Here is a 21,845-nt window from a genome sequence, read left to right on the forward strand (position 1 = left end):
TCTAATGTCAACACAGAAAAGGACAAGCTTTGTCAGAAGAACTATGTACCTTTCATGTGCATCTGTTTATAGCACTTTTTCCAGTACATTTTTTTTCAGATTCAGTGCTTGTGTAAATAGAAAACAACATTGTTTTAATCACATAACACATTGAGCATACTTCAGCTAATAAAATACGATATTTTAACTAAATGGATGAAATATGTACACTTCTCCCCTTTTTGTCTTCAGGGTCGTATCATACGTGGTGCCTACAGGTTTCAGGCTGTTATTACCACATTTGAGATGATTCTTGGAGGCTGTCCCGAACTCAATGCCATAGAGTGGCGCTGCGTTATTATTGATGAGGCCCATCGTCTCAAGAACAAGAACTGCAAGCTGCTAGAGGGATTCAAGCTCATGAACCTGGTAGATAAATCATGAGCTTAGAGAAAATTATTACACATTGTCCGAATTTTATTCAGAAATACCAATTGAAGCAATTTTCACTTTACATTTAAACTCTTGTCCTCTTCAAGGAACACAAGGTCCTGCTGACAGGTACTCCTCTCCAGAATACAGTGGAAGAGCTCTTCAGCCTGCTTCACTTTCTGGAGCCGGCACGCTTCCCTTCTGAAAACACCTTCATGCAGGAGTTTGGAGACCTTAAGACTGAAGAGCAGGTGAGCTTAGATATGTGCACATTCTGTCTCAAGAGTTTTATTCTCCATGACAAAAATACACCTTAGAGAAAAACTGCATCAATGTGTGTTGTGTTGTTGTGCTTTTATGGCTCCACACAGCACCTTAATATTTGCAGAATCTAAAAGAGATCTTTCTTTTCAGTGTTGGTTTCAGTATTTTTTTATGAATGGGCAGCCAAATTTCAAACACACTGCTCATCAGTGAAGATACTGTTGAACTGGAGCCTATTCTAACTAGGGCACAGTCATAAAACGCACACATCCAACACATGATGAATAATAACAATTGATAACAGGTATTGCACTGCTCAGTGCTGGACTATGTGACAGTTTCGCATTTCCTGCTACATACTGCTGTTTGGCATTTCATTTTTAGTCAGTGTTACCAAAGAGGTGTTCAATGGAAGGCTGCTGAAAACATCTCAATGTCAGGAGTGTGGAAGTGTGGAGCAGCCAGTGTTCAACACATGGAACTAAATTTAGAAATGTGTAATTCTTTTCATAGTAAAAGCTGCTGGTGCTGTTAGGAGACTTATTTTCTCCACACAGCATAACTGATATTAAATGAAGTCCTGCACAGGGTGTGTAATAAAAAAAGCACTTTGTAAAGCTGGCCCAGTCCTTGGAGTGTAATAGTATCTACACCGTGATGCTGCACTACAGCACAAATTCATGATTTGTGAGATGTAGGTCTTCATAAGATGAAGGAAAAATTACTAGACATACATATGAGATGGCCTAGATTATACCTCTTTGGCAAGCTACAATAATAATGATAATATGTAGAAGGTGACTCTGTAATATAAAATACTGTGCTTGGATCAGCTTTACTCTTCAGCGACTTCTGCTTTAAGAGTGAAATTGTATGTGTTACTATGGTTGCGCTTAACACCAAATGATGCAAATAGTTTCCCCACTGTGGCATTTCTTAACAGTAGCTGGAAATGAAAATAATTTTGCAGTCAACTGCTGAGCTAACACCGAGTTACACTTCTAGCCAGTGATTATTTACATAATGTATGTTATCTACTTTTAGTGGTTCTTTGCATCACCCGCTATACTTGTGAAATACACATTTCCATGTGTAATGATACGTGTCTGTCTATGATATGGAACAGAAATTGAATTTCTTCATTTTTTGCTGCTCTGTAACTTTTAAAATACACTTATTAAATGCAATAAATCTAAATTTGAAAATGGAAATTTGATGACTTGGATAATACTGTTCGTTATAACCCAACACAGCTACAGTTGTATCCTTTTCAAACATACAATTTTTAGACCCCAAACAAGTGCAGCATAGAAGCAGCTGCCAAAGGTGAGTTCAAACTGTCTCTGTGACCCACAGGTGCAAAAGCTTCAGGATACCCTGAAGCCTATGATGCTGCGTCGTTTGAAAGAAGATGTGGAGAAGAAGTTGGCTCCGAAAGAGGAAACCATCATTGAAGTTGAGCTCACCAACATTCAGAAGAAATACTACCGTGCCATCCTAGAGAAGAATTTTTCTTTCCTGGCTAAAGGAGCTGGCCCGGCAAATATGCCCAACCTGGTCAACACTATGATGGAGCTAAGAAAGTGTTGCAACCACCCCTACCTAATCAAAGGTAGGACAGCGCTGAAAGCTTAAATAAAGAAGTTCTGTAATAACTGCAAACTAACAGCTTTTGTTCTCACCTTCTAGAGCTAACAGCCAAATTTAGCCAATTTACTTTCTTTCTGTAATCTGCTTTTTTATGGTACACAAGTACCATTGTTTCTCATATAATTATGCTCTTAAATATCAGTCATTGAATCGAAATCCGGCTTTAAATAAAATAATTAATTTTGACAATACTTTTTTTTAATGCGCCCATGTCTTTGCTATGACAGGAGCAGAGGAAAAGATCCTAGAAGACTTCAGGGAAGTGCACAGCCCTACTGCCCTAGACTTTCACCTGCAGGCTATGGTGCAGTCTGCTGGGAAGCTCGTCCTCATTGACAAATTGCTGCCTAAAATGAAGGCAGGAGGGCACAAGGTGCTCATCTTCTCCCAAATGGTCCGCTGTCTGGACATCTTGGAAGACTACCTCATTCAGAGAAGGTAACAGGATGTAACTAGACAAACTGTAGTCCTGCAGTTCAAATGTGATATCACCCTTACTCGCTTACCTTTGACCTCGTTCTATCCAGTCTGATAGTAAGGAAGCACCATATCTGTTGTACACAACCAAACAAGGTTTTAGTTGTACACTTAGTAGTAGTTTTAAATGTTCCTTTCTACCTGCATTGTTTAAATTTCTAATTTCCTTTATGTTCAAAGAGATGTCAAATTATCACACCAAACTGCCAGGCACTTTATACGACAGCCTGCTATTTTAATCTTCTCTTTAGCATTTGTAACTTGATAATGTCTCAGTTCCATCACAGGGTTTTAGGTTTAAATTTCAGAGTGCAATACACGGAGCTATTTCAATCAGTATACGTGAATTATTTTTTTTTCTCTTTCATCAAAGATATAAAGCTAATGTGTACAAACTAAGTTCCAGCTAAAGCCCTTCACTGTCCTGTTCTAGCTCTTCCTTTCTCTTTCTCTTCTTTCTTTCTGCTGGCTGCCCACCAGAAGCTAGAACAAACCTCAAGCTATTGTAAACATGTGAGGTGCTGTGCAACACAGACCTCAGACAGGGTTCAGCAGTAGGTTACAAAAGCCCTCAGGGCTCCATCACATTAGACAAGTGGGAGATTCTGAGGTTTCTCTTGAGTGGAAGTGGATAACCCCAGGAAGAGCAAGGGGTAGGATTGTAGGAGGGGATGATTGTGGACTCGAGGATGAAAGAGCATACTCACCTCTTGTAGAAATAGTTTTATATTTCTCGGGTTAAGAAAAAGGGAATACAAAACAAAACAAGAATACTTGATAGTGTGAAGACCATAAGTACTGTGGTCTTGTTTTGAGTATGGATAAATTAATATGGCTGTCAAAGAATAACGCCCACATTTTGGTGTTTGATTAGATAAGCACTATACCTGGATCCCATGTACAAGAACTCAGATTAAACTATTTAAAAAGGTATTGTACAAACATTCATCATATTTATTTCATTTATGTTGCAGGTATCTGTACGAGCGTATTGATGGACGGGTTCGTGGAAATCTGCGACAGGCTGCCATCGACCGCTTCAGTAAGCCTGACTCAGATCGCTTTGTTTTCCTTCTGTGTACAAGAGCTGGTGGGCTGGGAATCAACCTCACAGCAGCAGACACCTGCATCATCTTCGACTCTGACTGGAACCCACAAAACGACCTGCAGGTAGGACTCAGCAGTGGGTTCAGCGAAATGCTGTAGACTTTGTTTTATTGCTGTTTCGAGAAAGTGGCTGAGATCTGCTCGTGCAATTAATAGGCAGCAAAACTAGCCACCATGGGAAGTGCATTACACTGTGTCTAGTAAAAAGTACATGTTGTGAATGCTCAGTCATTCCACAAACAACTTACATGTTATTTGTTGAATCTCATTTTAATGAGTCATTTAAGAAGAGCTGTCTGTCAAACCAATGTGTAGATATTAAAACAAATTATATGCTCGGTGCAGTTTCCTCAGTTTTTGTATACTTTACAGGCCCAGGCTCGCTGCCATCGCATCGGTCAGAACAAGGCAGTGAAGGTGTACCGTTTGATCACCAGGAACTCATATGAGCGAGAAATGTTTGATCGCGCCAGCCTCAAGTTGGGTTTGGATAAAGCAGTGTTGCAGAGCATGAGTGGCCGAGATAACAGCCTGGGAGGAGGCACTGGGGGAGGGGTAAGTTTGAGAATTGTCCATACGGTCTGGAATAGAAATGAGTAGTTAAATCTTGAAATCTTGTAAATTAGAAACCATCTTGCAGAATTACACGAGCCCCAGCGCCAATGACTAATGCCTCATATGGGGAGATGCAAATAAATTATAATAACATGTTTTTTGTTTTTTGATCGAAGTGTTCTGTTTATTGTTAACGAACAGTACACCGTCCACTCTCTTCTCCAGCTTTGCCATCTTAAACTCTGAAAAGCTGGATATGAAACAAGTTAATGATCTCCTGAAAATTATTACATTTATAAAAGACAAGAGATCAATGCTGCATTTCTTTCAGCTGCCATTCCAGTAACATAAAAGTTTTGACATACATACCCGGGATACTGAATTACATTAGGAGGACACTGTAGCAAATGTGAAATGACACTAAGCCAATTTTTTTCTTGTCAAGCCAACAAAAAAATAAAAACTAAAACGTGAAGGTCACTCTTAAAATTTCCACTTGAAGTGTAACCGATCCTGTTAGTCTAATCTGTTTGTGAGGGAGTGTGTCAACACTGTGAGGTGTGTAGGTGGATGCTTAGCTGCAGTTTGTGTCCCCTGTGAGTTATATGAACAGTAAGGAGGATATATTAGCAGTTTTCTACATCTGGTTTGACTGAACATATCTGCATACTAAACAAATACCGGGGTTGGATATATAGCTGCTAATTTTGTGATTTTAATAATTCGGCACGCTTTTTGTCGCTCTATCTGTGTGCCTGCATTTAGTGTGCTATTTCTGTCAACTGGAGATTTGATCAACTCATGCATTATGTAGTGCCATTCCTCCTGTGGTTCCATTTCACACCTGAAGTCTATTTTGTAGACTTCAGGTCTATTATCATGTAATTATAACAGTGTTATAGTTTCATGACTTTAATGTGATTTTTTTTTTCTTTACCTTACAGGCTGTGCAGCAGCAGCTGTCCAAAAAGGCGATTGAAGATCTGTTGCGACATGGGGCCTACGGGGCAATCATGGATGAGGAGGATGAAGGGGCCAAATTCTGTGAGGAGGACATTGACCAGATCCTGCAGCGCAGGACAAAGACCATTACCATTGAGTCTGAGGGACGAGGATCCACTTTTGCCAAGGTAAAAAACAAGAAATCTGATAAATAGAACTCGTTAAGTACAAATGATTTAACATCAGCTTTATCGCCTTTTGTGTACATGAGTGTGGAGATTGCATATCGCTGGCTATTTAAAATTCTCAACCTGTGCCCATTCCTGACTCAGGGATACGGGGAAAAACAAATATGATTATAACTTAATGTGATTCTGATGTCTGCTTTCAGGCCAGTTTTGTAGCATCTGGAAACCGTACAGACATCTCCCTGGATGACCCTAATTTCTGGGACAAGTGGGCCAAAAAGGCTGACATTGATATGGATATGGTCAATGGCAGAGTGAGTACCAGACTAAAATGGATACAATATCCACAGAAATGGATAATTGGAATGTGACATACACAGGACATCTATTCCCTTTTAACTGCATAAAAGACATAAAGTCCATGAAATTTTTTCCCCCTCTACAGAACAGCCTGGTCATTGACACTCCTCGTGTCAGAAAGCAGACAAGGCCCTTTAGTGCCACCAAGGATGAGCTAGCAGAGCTTTCAGAGGGCGAGAGTGACGGCGATGAGACCAAACCTAAGCTCAGACGAAACTACGATCGCCTGAACAGCTATGGCCGCACAGAGTGCTTCAGAGTAGAGAAGAACTTGCTTGTCTATGGGTAAGATACATTTAATAAGTTTAACCTAATACTAACTATTAAATAACATAGCTGGTATTTGGAAGGACTTACCTGAATTTTTGTCAACAAAGAGGCTCCTGAAAAATTTGTAATAGATTGAATTAAACATCCTATTATCTCCACTTGAATTTGTCCATATACATACAAACAAACAAGACCATCAGGATTATAAATTACAGCAATATGCATTTTTGCTTTAACACTAAAAAACATTATCCAAACTGTATATAGAGTCTGCTTCCATACTCAAATGAGTATTCCTAAGTGTGGCATTCCCATTCTGTTTCCAGATGGGGTCGTTGGAAGGATATCCTCAACCATGGCCGTTTTAAGAAGCAGTTGACTGAGTGGGATGTGGAGTCCATCTGCAGGGCCTTGTTGGCCTACTGCCTGGTCCATTATCGTGGAGATGACAAAATCAAAAGCTTCATGTGGGACCTCATAGCCCCTACCGAGGATGGACGCACAAAGGAGTTGCAGAATCACTTAGGTGAGTCTCAGCAATTCAAGCCGACATTTACTGACTTTATTACAATCAGTAAGTAGTAAGAATTAATTTGAACCACAACACTTTTTTATTTTGCTAGGCTTGTCTGCCCCAGTTCCTCGGGGGAGAAAGGGTAAAAAGATGAAGACCCAGTCTAGTTCTTTTGACATCCACAAGGCTGAGTGGCTCAGGAAGCACAACCCTGAGCATATGCTTCAGGACGATGGCTATAAGAAGCACCTGAAACACCACTGCAACAAGTAAGTATTCACTTATGGCACTTTTCATCCAATTTGAGTTTCATCAATTAAGACAAATAATGTTCCAAATGACCACAATATAGAGGTTCTATATTGCTATTTCAAAAGCATTATAAGATAAAAGAGAGTATGCATTTAACTGGCTTATAGTGGAGATGGGGACTAATTGTCTATTGCTGTGTTGTTTAGTCTCCCGTGCATGAGAAAGAGGTGTGTGAGTGCTGATGTAAAACTTTAAGCTATTATAGAAACTGGCAGGTGGTGATTATTCTCTTTTAACAAAGATGATCTCAAGTTATTTTTCGTGTAATGAAGCCTAAGTGTATGAAAATACAGTTTGCACGTGGCTCAAATTTTAACCGCGGCATCTTCAAGCAACAATAATTAGGAAGCACTAAAACATGTATTGGAGCTGACAGTTCGCTGATTGATTAACAGACTTGACGTTGACACTAGCTGATAAGAATCTTCATGAGGCTTCAGCCCATCTAATGGCTGTCATAGATCTCTTATTTACAGAGGGGGGAATAGCGCTGTAAAACGCAGAACTTGTGTCCATTGGGCTTTGGATGCAGAGCACTGAAGCTTCCATAGAAAGTTCTCCATTGTTTCCTTTTCCAGTATTGCTGAATCCAGGGATTGTCTGATATGTGACACACCGGGCAATTGGGGACATGCAGCTAGCAGGGTTTGCTGACTTGTGCGTTTTCCCTCTGAGGACCTGGAATGTGACTGGTGGGGTGGGGGTGTGCACTGGCTTCTTAACAGACCCACAAATGTAGGACACAGCTCTTGCACAGCAATGGTTGCTATAGGAAGAAGGGGTAAATTACTGTAGACTGTTTGCTAAAAGACTTGAAAAGTTTAAAGCATCAACAGGTTATGAAACTGGATCATAGTGGGTGATAACGATGTGAACATCTTGGACCTTACTGAATAAAATGCAGTAGATTTTTTTCCCCTTTTTACTGCATGCTGAATAATATAATTATGAAAATATACTTATACTATGCAGGTTTAAGAAGGCATTTTATGGTCATTGCGTGTTTTGGATGAGAATATTATCTATGATGAAGAATCTCTCTGTTACGCTGATGGTGTTTTCTATGTACAGCCCATTGGAGATTTTTTGCATGCCACTCATGTCGGACATACTTGGGTTATTTGTTTTTGAAAGACTGTGTTTGACTGTGCTGAGATCCTCTGCAGCCTCTCTGAGTGAACCACATCTCTCACACACAAACACAAATGCAACTAACAGAGGCTTGGAAAAGGGGTGCTGACAGGCAGAGGAAGCAGCAGCTGCTCCTGGGCGGGTCCAGTCACACAGGAATATGGAGGGTGGAGGACGGAGGGAGGAGGACGTTCAGCTCTAATTTACCAGAGCCACAAGTCCAGGCCGGTCAACACAGACATCCATCACTCCTACAGATGGACAGACTCTGGAGCCCTCCGGTTGTTCATGGTCGTGTCAGTAAATGAAAGAAGGATTTTGGGCTCATTTATAACAATATTTAGCCTAGTTATACCAGAAGAAAGATGGAATGCCTGACATGATGTATTTGTGAGCAGCAGCCCACAGTTTTTTCAGTGCTCTTGATAGAAAAGCTGTGCTGAAAAGAAGCCTTGGCAGGAGAAGCAATGGATCCATATGATGATGTATGAATATAGTGGTATAAGTGATGAGAAAAAGTGGTCACAAATACAAGGAAGCAGACTAGCCTGCCAACAATGGTACTAACAGAGATGTGACCTAAAAAAATCATTTTAGGATTTTTCAAAATTCATTCATTTATTTATTTATTTTTGTCCTTGAAACCTGAGAGCCAAAATTGGCCAACAGGCATCATGATGTGTTCTTACAGAATGACTAGACCGTAGGTCTTCGTCACCAAGAAAATCTCAAGGCTTGCTAGACGCTACAGCTCTGGTACACCAGCACATCGGTTCCCAGCACTTCACTGTCTGCGCTCAAAGCCTGCTGCCTGTAATGTGCGATCATGCATCACAGAGCTAATGTCTCCCCTGTGAGTCAGCCTCCTCTCTACCTTGTCAGCCTCGACTTCCCAGCCTTCATCTACTGCCAGTACAACCACATGACAACTGGAGAGAGACGCTTGTCTGTTCATTCAGTCCTCAGAGCCGAGCTGTGGATGTGCTCATGACTCCCTTGTGACGTCTATACAATAATGTCACTCTAAGTGATACAATAATTCATAGTTAATTGATCAGGGTTGGCACATATGCCGGTCTCTTCAGAAGAGTTGGGTAGAGTCTCCTGCTCCGTCAAAGGCCAGTACAGTGGAGTATTTATAGCTGTACTTTGCTCTTAGTACACTTAAAGATGAGAGATTATAGGCATAAATTGATGAATGTGACTAAATGTATAAGTGAAAATGAAATGAGTATACAATACAGTCTGTAGTCTGACCACACAGTTAATTGCATTCTGCCCAACAAATTGGTGAGTCTGTGTGCGTATGTCTGTGTATTGTGTATTACTTCTGCTTGCTCAGCAGGGCTGAGTGGTCAGGGCTTTGTTCTGACCAGTGGGTTTTCTCTGTGCAGGGTGCTGCTCAGGGTCAGAATGCTCTACTACCTGAAACAAGAGGTGATAGGAAGCCAGGCCCAGAAGGTGCTAGATGGCGTGGACTCCAGGTGAGCTTGACTTTTACCTAGTCTGATGTCAACTTTGGGTTGTTTGCACTGAGAATTAAAACCGTTTATCACTAAGATGAGTTTTTCCTGAAACTCTTATTGCTTGGGTCTCCATTAGAATTTATTTTTGGCAAAGACTATACTATACTCTTCTTAGGACATAACTCATCTGTTTATACTTAGCAGTAGACAGCTTTTAAACCTTTATGCAGCATTTTTATAATTGTACACTACTCGCAATCTCACTGTACAGAAAAGACCAATGCTTCCTCTGCCTTAATACAACAGTAAATGCCTTGATAGAGATGTTAAATGACAACTCTGGTTAAAGGGTTAAAGGCGTTGCCACAGACTTCTCTCCTGGAGTGGTGTCATTAGCCTATGGTATCAACCTGTTGAGGGAACAAATGATCAGCCAAATTCATTAGAAGGTTGCAGAGCTCCACCTGCTGGTGAAAGACGGGACTTATTTATTTTCTGCTCAAGAACAAGATGGTTCAACTACAGTGCTTTTGCGTCTTTGACGTGGCCAGATTCAACACTAAATTCACTATAGCAACCTTATTTGTATTTAAGGTATAATGCCACATTGTGATCTTTTCAAAAACATGCCAACTGCCATGAACATGAAATGACTATTTACATTTTACAAATAGCTTTGTATGGATTAACAATAAAAGACGTTTGTATTGAAGCAAATAGATGTATAAGGGTTTTGTTTTTTGTTTTTTTTAAGTTGTTTAATCAAAAAATATATATATATATTTTTATGCTAAATTGTTTATTTCAAACAGTACATTTGTATTTCTGAGCAGAAAATCATTATATCAAATAAAGCTCTTAACGACCAAAAAAAAAAAAAAAGTTGTTTAATCAAATCCAGCTGCTTTTTAAAAATGCATCAAGAAGTATCTTTTGAAAAACGGTCACAACTATCAGCAAGTATATTGAAATGTATAAACATCACTCCCCATAATACCCGTCTAAAGCTGTGCGTCTTCTTGTCCTCTACAGTGAAGTAAAGATCTGGGTTCCAGAGCCTGACAATTCAGAGCTTCCAGCACTGTGGTGGGATGCAATCTCTGACAAGTGTCTTCTGCTGGGTGTCTTTAAGCATGGTAACACAGTTTTTCTACTAATGTGACTTGCTTGTTTGTTTGTTTGTTTTAAAACTTCAGTACAAAAAATGTAATTCTGGATTTTAAGTTCCAACTAAAAGTTAGCTTTTAAGTTAAGCTTTTTCCGTGATGATAGTGGTGAGTTTGGTGAAAAGGAAAAGTCAGCATTTGTTATTTAAAGTACCATCAGTGGAAACCTGCTAAAATATTTTTCGTTGGTGGGAAATGAACCAGCTTGTCTACTTCATATCTGTTTCCATGCATTATCCTTAACTAATTTTGGTGTTTACTTATCCTCCTGTGCTTTCCCAGGTTATGAGAAGTACAACACTATTCGTGGAGACCCTACCCTGTGTTTCCTAGAGCGTGTGGGAAAACCAGATGAGAAGGCCATCGCTGCTGAACAGAGAAACAATGATTTCATGGATGGGTGAGTACACGACACCCACCTGAACTGTTAAAATACTTTGTCTTTTACTTTAATTTGATTAGGCTGGTCCAGATATCTTTTAATCTGTCATCTGCAAAAAAAACCCAACAAGACACAAACTTTCTCTATGTGGATAGGGATGTGGATGATCCAGAATACAAGCCTGCTCCAGCACTGTTAAAGGACGACATGGAGGTAAGGTCACAAGACTCAAAGGTGAATGTTGCTATTTGATATTTATTCCCCAAAATGTTATTCTGTTCATGTGGATGTAGCGTTTTTCTGTTCAGCTGAACAGAATCAACTTTTTAGGATTTCCTTACCTGGATGATTGAGCATGCATCAAGATATTTGATACTTAATTTGACTTGTTGGGGTTGTCAGTTCTCCAGTAATCTTCTTTAAACATATATTCTTCTCATTCAGGACGACGCCTCTTCTCCTGGAGACTTGGTTATCACTGACAGTGCTGGAGGTAAGTATTAGATGCTTGTAATTCACAGCAAATTATCATGATTACAAGCACAGGCCTCCCACGGGCAGGAGAAATCTAGAGATTTCAAGTGGTAAATTCAATAAAAATATTAGAAATAATGCCACTCTTTTTGCTGTTTATTTAATTCAGATCCTGTTCCAGTGACAGAAAGTGAAAGTGCCTACTGGCCCTCCCCCTCAGTGCTGACAGCCAGGCTGAGACGTCTGATAACAGCTTCTCAGCGCTACACCAAGAGCCGCCAGATCCTACACATCCACCAGACTCAGTCTCAGTCCTCCCAGCAGACTATGGTGCTGTCTGCTCCACTTTGCCCGCTACCCCCCACTCTCAACGACACCCTCAACCCCAAGATGGCTGCCAAGATTGAACGGCAACAAAGGTTAGAACACAGATTATATCAGTGATGGCTAAAAAAGAAGCAATTCAATATTCATATGCTCTCGTAAAAGCAGAATATTATGTGTCGGGGTTGGGCAGTGTGGGAACCCATTACCCAATCTGCTGACATAGCCTCCCAGAGCAACAGGCAATTTTCTAGGATTTCAAATGGGCCAATGGATATTCATTTTCAGTTTTAAAAATAGTAAAAATAGTAAATACAAATCAAGATTGTTAACGATAGCCATCAGTCTTCTGATGCACTTTTTCAAATTCTATTCTTAGCATCGCAGTTTCAAACATGACTGGTCAATAGTATGCCAACCAGACATCAGAAATCTTTTTTTTTTTTTTTAAAGAGAGAGCGTATGTTTAACTAATAGAATTTAAATTTATTTTCCACTTTCAACAGATGGACCAGACGAGAAGAGGCTGACTTTTATCGCGTTGTCTCTACTTTTGGTGTCGTTTTTGACCCAAACCTCGGGCGGTTTGATTGGACCAAGTTCAGGGCTATGGCTCGGCTGCACAAGAAGACTGATGAGAGCCTGCAGAAATACCTTTGTGCTTTTACTGCCATGTGCCGACGTGTGTGTCGCCTGCCACCTAAAGAGGGAGGTCAGATGCTCATTTTCTTATTTGCAGACATGTATGCAGATCACAATGTCATATATTATGGTCCAGTCACACCTATATCTGAAGGGAAGATCCTTCAGATTATTTTCAACAGTTAGTGTCTCTAAGCCATTTGATCTCATCAAGAAAATCCATTTAGTTGGATAACTTAACGTGAAAACAGTGCTTCATGTAGTATGTGGCTCACTCAATCCTGACTCCAAGGTTCTGTTTTGGAGGATGGTCTGTAACACCTTAGTAAACAAGCTGGCTCAGCAGTTCTGAGGTAGACGACTGACTGATAAGGTTAATCATTTGTGGAAAGATAAACACTGTGACATTGAAGCTCCAGACAAAAACAAGTCTGAGAGTTTCCTGTTGAGAATTTTTTTTTTTTTCTCAAACCTGCTTGTTCATTTTGTTCCAGACTCTGCAGTGGACCCTTCTCTAAACATCCAGCCCATTACAGAAGAGCGAGCATCTCGTACCCTGTACAGAATAGAGCTGCTTCGGCAGGTGAGGGAACAAGTCCTTCGACATCAATTATTGTACGAGCGTCTGCCACTGTGTCAGATGAGCTCTGACTTACCTGTTTGGTGGGAGGCTGGTAGTCATGACCGTGACCTGCTAATTGGTGCTGCAAAGCATGGTGTAAGTCGCACTGATTACCACATTCTGAGAGACCCTGAACTCAGCTTCATGGCTGCCCAACGCAACTACAGTCAAACAAAAGCTGCACAGCAGCAATCACGTACATCCACACCGCTCTTACACCCTCAGTACCAAGCTACCACTTCAGTGTTGACAGGCTCTCCACTGCCTCCACCCACTCAAAGAGACGCAGACCTATGTGGGGTCACGCCCAAAGTGGAACCAATTTCAGAGGGTGAGGAGAGCAAGGAAAGACAGGGAGCAAGTTGGACCCCGACTCAAGCACCAGCTACTCCCACAGGTCTGGAAGAGAAGCCTGTTTCAGTAACCAGGGACAATGAAAGGCAGATGGTGGCAGCACGAACGAAACCCCTCACACCCAACTCCTCAGAGAGGAAACCGAAGAAGACCAAGAGGGGCCGCAAGGACGCCAGGCATGGCACAGAGTCCGACTCAGATGGCTCCTCCTCAAGTTCGACGTCACGCTCTTCTTCCTCTTCATCGTCATCCTCATCTTCCTCATCACATTCAGGGTCCAGCTCCTCCTCTTCTTCTTCATCTTGCTCTTCTGGCTCTTCATCATCATCATCCTCCTCCTCATCTTCTTCTGATGACAGTGAAAGTGAGGGAGAGGAAGGAAAAAAGAAGGGTGAGTACTTTCTTATGCAAGTTCCAGAAAACTTAAAGCAAGTAATGTTTTGTTAGGAGTGCTGACAGTGAGCTTTTCTAGGTTCAAATAAATGCATTTTCTCTGTTTCATTCTTTGTGGATCTCAAATGTCTTTTTGCCGATTTTTCTCAGTCCCCACTGTTACAAGTGTAAAGGGATTTGATGAGGACAGTGTGGCATCTCTCAGCGCTACGCAGGATGAAACACAAGACACCCATGTAGCTGAGAATGGCATCTCCAACAACTCTTCACACCCTTTCCAGGGTGGAGGGTACATGCTGGCTGCATCATACTGGCCAAAGGTGATTAACTATGCATATGTGCGGTTTGCATAATTTGCTGATGATGTAATGCTGAAAACACATTAATATGTCCACTTACAGTGTGGTCAGGTGCTGTGGGGAAATCGCACTAAAATTCTGTGGCTCTTGCTTTTTAAGGATCGCGTGATTATTAACCGCCTGGACAGCATTTGCCAGGCAGTGCTTAAAGGCAAATGGCCGGGAACACGTCGGGTCTATGAGCCTGGAGGCGCTGTGGCCTCCTTCTACACCACCAAGCTGCTGGACAATGCCAACAGCATGTGCGAGGACCCCTCTGCTTCACCACAGGGGTCAAAGGTGACCAAGCATGTTGCAGAAAACAAGGAGTTCTCAGTAAAACTCAACGATGTATGTTGATTTCTCCCTTCCTCCCCTCCTCCCTCCGCTTCGCCCTAATCCTAGGACCCTACCACTTCCTGCTGCCATGACCGGTGTTAGTTGCCGTGTTCAGCATGTTTCTCTGGTTTTCTTCCTGCTTTCCTTTGGGTATGATTAGTGGTTTTGACTGCCTGGCAGGAGGAGAGATTAATTTAATAGCAGCCTTCCTCTCTTTTCCCACACACTCAATTTGAATTGGGCTCTTGGGCTGTGATTACATGAGCACAAATCAGTCAGTCATGAGAATATAATAAGGTTCAGTCTGAAGCCTCTCTAGACTGAAGGGGGTCTTGCTAATAATCAGATTGAAATGGAGACCTCTGCTGTGGGTGTTCTCTGATATGCTCCTAAGCAATGTGGCCATTAACATGGCAGGCTTCAGATTTGCTTGTATTCATCTTTCCTTTTATGCTGTTTTTTGATGGGGATCATTTTCCAAATTTATGGTTTTTACCATCACAGATCATTAAACACCAGAAGCTTGTTACCTTCAATATTAAGATATTATATGCTGACAGCAGCTATTGCTTTGGCATGGCTTTCAACTCCAGTCTGAAAAAGCTTTACCCACTGCTTTGCTAAGCACTACCCACTGTGTGTCCATGTGTCCCAGTATTACTAACCAGAAAATATCTGAACAAGATTTGTTTTTATTTTGTGAGAAACTTTTTACAAGATGAATTAACAAAGATCTCAAGTAAGCATTTCCATTAAGAGAGAGCAATGAGAACAGCAGTCCTAGTCATCCTTAAATCACAAGACAAAAAGAATGTGATCATTCAGGAAAGTCTCAGACAGACTCAACAAATAAAGTCTAAAGCTTTTCTTTGTTTATAAATCTGTACATTTCCCCGACAGTCATTTTCCTAGACTTGTCTTACACTGTTGTCTGTATAACAGGAGGGAGGTCTGAAGTTGACCTTCCAGAAACAGGGTCTACCTCTGAAGAGGGCCCTGGAGTCTGAGGAAGGTCCCCAGGCCCAGCAGCAGTACCTGGCTCGGCTTCATGAGCTCCAGAGTGCCTCAGATACAGGACTTGCTGACATCACCAAACCTCAGTCCAGCTTCCAGACGGGTATGTTTCTTTAAAAATAATCTTCCTCAACAGATTTGGCGTATGAATACGCAAATCTCTAGGCAACAGGAAAGACTTTAGGCAGCAGAAGTTCTCTGTTTGTAGTCCAAGTAGTGTTGACCATTCATATTTGAGTAGGCTTTAGTTGTGTGCAGTTAAACAGTTGGTGTTATCCAAAAAGGGAATACATTGCACTATAGAAATGTATTGCCTGATGATGTGTGCTGTCTAAAATATATCTGAATGTAAATAGAGCAAAGATCTGAGCATCTGTTCGTGCACAGTGTGCTGAAATGGACAATGCTGTTTTTCTTTAGCACCACAAGATGGTAGCAAAGGATCAGAGAAAAACAGTCTGGACTGTTGCATTGGCTTTGTGTACTTAATACAGACATTTTCTTTATTAAATATCTTAATTCTGTAAGAAAATCATCTGGTCTGTTCATAATATTCTTAAATGTAAGAAAAAGTCAAAGTCCTGACACCAAAATATGAATGTGGCTCCAATTTAAGAAAAGATTTAGAGTTAGCCCTTTTTCTGACACAGTAGTTCACTGCTAACAGGCTGTTTCTCCTCCAGTTCCTACAGGTCTTACTGGTCAGATGAGGCCAAATGGAGTAATAGATGGCCAGCCAGTGGTTAAAAGGAGGAGAGGGAGGAGGAAGAACGTTGAGGGAATGGACCTGCTCTTCATGAACAAGAGTAGAGTCCCAACAGTTCCCGATCAGGTAAGCAGTTGTTCTGTTAGCTGAGCATACTTCGTATGTTATGCTAGAAATCAGAAAACAATCACAAATGGCAGTTTCCTGATTTTTTTTATTTTATTTTTGGAACCAATTATATTTGTTAAAAGTGCTCTTCTGATTTTTTTTTTTTTTTTTTTAATGGCTGTTCTGCAAAGTATACAGTATATAATGACATGCTCATATGCTTTCAGGTACCTCCAGGGTGGGGGGGTATTGGCCAGGTGGGCATGACTCCAGGCCCTGCATCAAGCTACAGTCAGAACCCCAGTCAGGTCCCTGCAGACACTGAGAGCAGGGTCCCGGTTATCAACCTGAAAGATGGCACCCGGCTGGCTGGGGATGATGCCCCCAGGAGGAAAGAACTGGAGCAGTGGCTAAAAGAAAACCCTGGCTTTGTGGCAGACACAGGAGCTTTTATCTGTGTAAGTGTTCCAAGGGCTTCAAATTCTTCTTGTCTGTTGAAAAGAGACAATTCCTGATTAACTAAAATAATAGATATTTAGAAACATTATTTTATTTAGTACATATTTAATTAAAAAAACAGAGGAACCAGTATGAGCAGAAAACTTCTTGTAGTTAGACATTCTATGTAACTAACTGTCGTTACATTTCATGTTTAGGGGGTAAATAAGATGCAAATGCAGTTCCACTTCCAGGATGGCCGGCCAAAGCAGAAAAGGCACCGCTGTAGAAACCCCAACAAGATTGATGTGAACAGCTTGACGGGAGAAGAAAGGGTCCAGATCATCAACAGGAGAAACGCACGCAAGGTGTGTTGGTGGTGTTTAAGTCATAACCAGCCATACAAATACAAAGATGGCTTTTAATTTGTTAATAATCATTTTGACAGTGTGTACATTATAACAGTGATGTGCACTTGGGTTTATGTTGTCTGTATTCTTTCTTGAAGATTGGTGGAGCCTTTGCTCCTCCGCTGAAGGACCTATGCCGATTCCTTCAGGAAAACCCAGAGTATGGAGTCCCGCCTGAATGGGCCGATGTTGTTAAACAGTCGGTAAGTTACAGAGTAACACTTCCCTCACATATTATAAAATTTATACCTTATAAAATTTAAACAGGCGTAAGTTCTACTGTCATGAAGGTTTTAACCTGTTTCTGATCATTTTAGAGACGGCAGTTTGGTGCCATCGAAATGGTTTTTAAATTCACCCCATTCATGTTATTGAGTGCAGATAGTAGTAAAACTGGCCTGACTAACCTTAATGCATATGTTCAAATATGTGCTGTTCTTCTTCTCTTAGGACAACATTAGTTTTATCTCAATGAGCCTAATTAAGTAACAGTGAACTGTTGTCACTGTCACTACCTGACTATTTGCTTGTATTGGGGAACCCTACCAACATCGTTCCATCTTTTCCAGGGTTACCTCCCAGAGAGCATGTTTGACAGGATCCTGACTGGACCCATTGTTCCAGAGGAGGTAAGTCGGCGTGGACGGCGACCTAAGAATCCTTTGGCCAAGGCAGCGGCAGCTGCAGCTGCAGCGGCAGGAGCACCACCTAACCCGGCAGCCTCGGCACTAGGTTTGAACCCACTGCTGGCAAACGGCCTCCTCTCTGGAATGGACCTCACGAGTCTGCAGGCCTTCCAGCAAAACCTCCAGAATTTACAGTCCCTGCAGCTCACTGCAGGCCTGATGGGGCTGCCGTCTGATGCTAGTAACCTGGCTGCAAGTAACTTGGCTGCCATGTTTCCCATGATGCTGTCTGGTATGGCTGGACTGCCAAACCTCCTCAGTATGGGCAGCTTGCTTGGGAAGCCTGCTCAGGAAGCTGCAGGAGGCTCTGAAGAGAAAACAAAGGGAATAACCAGCGGTGGGACAGGAGAGCCAACTGCCTCTAAAGCCCCCTCTCACACCTCAGACACCAAAGGAGAAAGGACAGAGGGCTCAAACACGACTCCTTCCTCCACTTCCAGCTCTGCTTCCTCTTCCTCCGCCACACAAAGTGCTTCAGCTGCCTCTGCAGCCTCCAGTCAGCCACTGTCTCTTAACCCCTTGTTACTCTCCAGTATGCTTTACCCAGGGACGCTTCTCACTCCAGGCCTTAACCTTCCTGTGTCCACCACACAGCCACAGAGCTCAAACAGTGACCCCACCCTTCCAACTGCTCCTCCTCTACCTTCAGTTTCCCAGTCATCACATCAGGAGACAGAGCAGCCAGAGGGAGACAAGGATGGAGAGGAGGAAGACGAGCTTTTGGAAGACGCTTTGGATGAGGGGGAGGAGGAGGAAGAGGATGAATCCATAGAACAAAAGGATAACAGTGGTCCTGAAGGTTCAGGGAAAGCAGAGTCTTCTTCATCAGAGTCTGGGAGCTCTTCCTCATCCTCAGACGATTCAGACTCAAGTGATGAGGACTGATCCTACAAATATATAAATATAAATTTATTTATGTATTGCCTAGAAATGTATACATATATTCACATATATATATGGATTTTCCAGCACTTCTGTTGTGATTTCTTTACATGTAAATACAAGAACTAACTACAATGTTCTGTAATAAAGACTACAAAAACCTTTAAAAAAGAAATAAAAAAATAGGAAAAACTGACCTAAAGAAACTGAAATAAAATGTCAATGTTTGTTCACAAGGTACAGTCTTGTTTTGAGACATTTTGCATGTCAGACTTTAGTAGATTTCTGAACTCTGAACTTGTACCATGCAATTATTGCAACAAAAAAGGCATTATTGTAATTATGTCAGGATTAATTTTATTAAAAGAAGTAAAACTACATCAACACGCTCTTTGAGCTGTACTATTAATATATTTTGATTGTCAGGGGTGTGGGGAATGACACTTGACAAACACTTTGGGTTCTCTTGTAAATAGTACTTTTACAGGTTCGTTGACACTTATGCTTTGCAGATCATACGTTGGATATGTCAGCAATAACTTGGGCAGCTAATGAATGTCACTGAAGCTGTAGATTCTCTGTCTGCCATGTTCCACCCGAGTGCACAACTCTCACAAACCTGTCAAATACCTTCATATCATCTTGAAGAGGTTATTTATCACTTCTCCTTGTCCAGGTAGGAAATGATTCCTTCCTTAGTAAGGACTTGGAAAAATGGTAAAATTATTATTTTTCCAGACGTACACAAGCTTAAATCTGTCTTTCAAAAAAAAAGAAGAAGTTAAACATAATTCATTTCTCTACTGTCTGACTTTACATTTTAATATTCACCATCACCTTACAAACATGCCACAGCATGTTCAAGGCGCACTTTAGCCACCAACAGTAGGCATTCACATTCACCTGCACATCTCTTAATTATAACTAAAAGCTCCTTGAGCTGCGGTAACAGAGAAAAACCTTCTACTGTGTGCCAAAAAACTGCCCTTTGACCCTTGGCGGTCTTGACGGAGTTGTTTGGTCTTTGTAGTGTTGATGGATATTATTTCTACAACCCCGATGTATTTGACTGAATCTTACCTCAACTTTGCTAAATGGATTGGCTTCACTGTGCAAATGTACATGTGCATGGGTGTGTGTGTGATCTGTCAATGTACACAATGTTCTCATCTCTGCTGGAATGTGTGTCAGAGGCCTTTTTTGATTTTATTTTAAATGAAACCTTCCTCTGTGTTTTGCTTCCTGAGCTGCTCCTCTCGCCCATAACTCACCAGGCTGTATGTTAGGTGGTGGTGTGGGGGCTGACAGGCTATGAGACGTAAAAAACCGCATTGCTGTTGTTTTTTTGTCGTTTTGTTTTTTTAATACCGTCAAAAATTTCTCTTTGGAAATTTGGAGGATTCAAGTGCTTGATGATACGCATTGCATGGCAACCTGTGTTCCTACAAAGCCCATGGGGCACAAGCACAAGTTAGTTCAGTTCCTGGCTAAGATTGTAGTATCACTGTCATTGTCTAAGTATTAAATTTTACGCAGTGCCACACGGGTTAGCTTCAGGAAGGGCTCAATAATAGCTTTTGTTGCTGGGAGTTTTCAGCGCTGTCTTGATTTATTTCACTTCACCCTCAACTCTGTTTTCTGACGAACAGAGCTTCAGATAGATGTAGAAGTGCCCTTATCCTGTACCTCACTCTCTTTCATTCACCGCTCACATCTACGCTCACTATCCATGCTTGTGTGTTTTGCTCAGCATCCGTGCACATGTCCATTTTAAACCTGTAACCAGGATATACACACAAACACTGGAGTTCACTCGAACCGAAGTACCTTTTTGTAAGTCTCTCTCAGCACAACAGTGCTTGCTCTAGGACTGCTGTTACACAGTGGACTGTTAGATACACAAATTATTTCCGAGGTGAGGTTTCTGTTTGGGCTGAGGGTGACAGCCCGCTGAAAAACCTGTTTAGTTCTTAAGTGTAGCTGTAGCATTTTTCTCCGTGGGTTCAGACATGAACAAAGACTGAAGACATGCCTGATTTCTAATGTTGCTTTAATGTGGTTTTCTTGTATGCCTGTTATATATAGACCTCGTCATGGGTTTGCTTGCAATGCAATTGCATTTTTTCTTTTTTAATTATTATTACTAACAGTACGGTATTTTTCTATGTCTGAGCAATGAACTTAAACATGCCACTGTCATTTTGTATATCTGCACCTCTACGCTCTTTAAACTTGTAGTGCCCTTATGCAAACACCCAGCCACTGCTACATCTGCTGTAGGTGACTGACTGATGACTTTTGCTACTTTTTGTTGCCCCGCAGCGATGGATTGATGACTGTGTTAATCCTCGCTAAGAGATAAATGTAGACACAAGATGGGACTTCTCGCTTTCATTGCTTTCCTTCCTTTTTTCCCTTCTTTTTGTAGAGGTTATATTGTATACAGACCTTGAAAGCACTGCTTGCTGCTAAAGAGGCTGTGCTGAATCTGCATTAAACACAGACACAAGAAAACAATGACCAATATGCAAGAGGAACGACAAAACACACTACTGCTGTACAGGGAGGTTTTCATACATGTAATCACTGAGATGACAAAACTACCATCATGGGGTTTGTATTTTTATTTCAAGCTTGATAGTATCCTAAATGTCACCCTGGTCAGTTTGTGTCTTTTTCTTTCTTTTCTTTTTTTTTTTCTTTCTTTCTCATTGGACAGTTGATATATTTGCAAGTTGTGGTCTGTGTAGTCAAAATAATTCTTAATGTAGTGCAGGAAAACACGTCTTAAAAGTCATTTGTAATTTATTGGATTACTTTCTATGAAGTTCTATAGAGGAAATTGAGGTTTAATTATTTTTATTAAACATATTCTTCTGACTATCAATTAAGTGTGCCTTTTACTTTGTCCCAGGGACTT

General features: G+C 41.3%; 1 protein-coding gene across 7 annotated transcripts in view; it reads left to right on the plus strand.

The window, feature by feature from the left end:
- Positions 1-18,980, plus strand: part of chd9 (chromodomain helicase DNA binding protein 9) — a 71,175-nt gene extending 52,195 nt beyond the window's left edge. For all 7 annotated transcript variants that reach the window (XM_026173640.1, XM_026173647.1, XM_026173657.1 and 4 more), the window contains 27 exons: positions 232-408; positions 519-662; positions 2,032-2,287; positions 2,553-2,763; positions 3,777-3,972; positions 4,282-4,464; positions 5,409-5,594; positions 5,798-5,908; positions 6,040-6,239; positions 6,551-6,750; positions 6,848-7,007; positions 9,576-9,665; positions 10,680-10,783; positions 11,096-11,213; positions 11,351-11,408; positions 11,640-11,688; positions 11,839-12,088; positions 12,500-12,705; positions 13,130-14,002; positions 14,155-14,324; positions 14,463-14,693; positions 15,624-15,798; positions 16,379-16,527; positions 16,737-16,967; positions 17,166-17,315; positions 17,456-17,560; positions 17,927-18,980. In XM_026173640.1, coding sequence (XP_026029425.1) covers positions 232-408; positions 519-662; positions 2,032-2,287; positions 2,553-2,763; positions 3,777-3,972; positions 4,282-4,464; positions 5,409-5,594; positions 5,798-5,908; positions 6,040-6,239; positions 6,551-6,750; positions 6,848-7,007; positions 9,576-9,665; positions 10,680-10,783; positions 11,096-11,213; positions 11,351-11,408; positions 11,640-11,688; positions 11,839-12,088; positions 12,500-12,705; positions 13,130-14,002; positions 14,155-14,324; positions 14,463-14,693; positions 15,624-15,798; positions 16,379-16,527; positions 16,737-16,967; positions 17,166-17,315; positions 17,456-17,560; positions 17,927-18,928 — 5,985 coding nt within the window. In that variant the 3' untranslated portion in view covers positions 18,929-18,980. The remainder of the gene's footprint in view (positions 1-231; positions 409-518; positions 663-2,031; positions 2,288-2,552; positions 2,764-3,776; positions 3,973-4,281; positions 4,465-5,408; positions 5,595-5,797; positions 5,909-6,039; positions 6,240-6,550; positions 6,751-6,847; positions 7,008-9,575; positions 9,666-10,679; positions 10,784-11,095; positions 11,214-11,350; positions 11,409-11,639; positions 11,689-11,838; positions 12,089-12,499; positions 12,706-13,129; positions 14,003-14,154; positions 14,325-14,462; positions 14,694-15,623; positions 15,799-16,378; positions 16,528-16,736; positions 16,968-17,165; positions 17,316-17,455; positions 17,561-17,926) is intronic.
- The last annotated feature ends 2,865 nt before the right edge of the window (positions 18,981-21,845 follow it).

The sequence above is a fragment of the Astatotilapia calliptera genome, chromosome 1, assembly GCF_900246225.1.
Source record: "Astatotilapia calliptera chromosome 1, fAstCal1.2, whole genome shotgun sequence".
NCBI lineage: Eukaryota > Metazoa > Chordata > Actinopteri > Cichliformes > Cichlidae > Astatotilapia > Astatotilapia calliptera.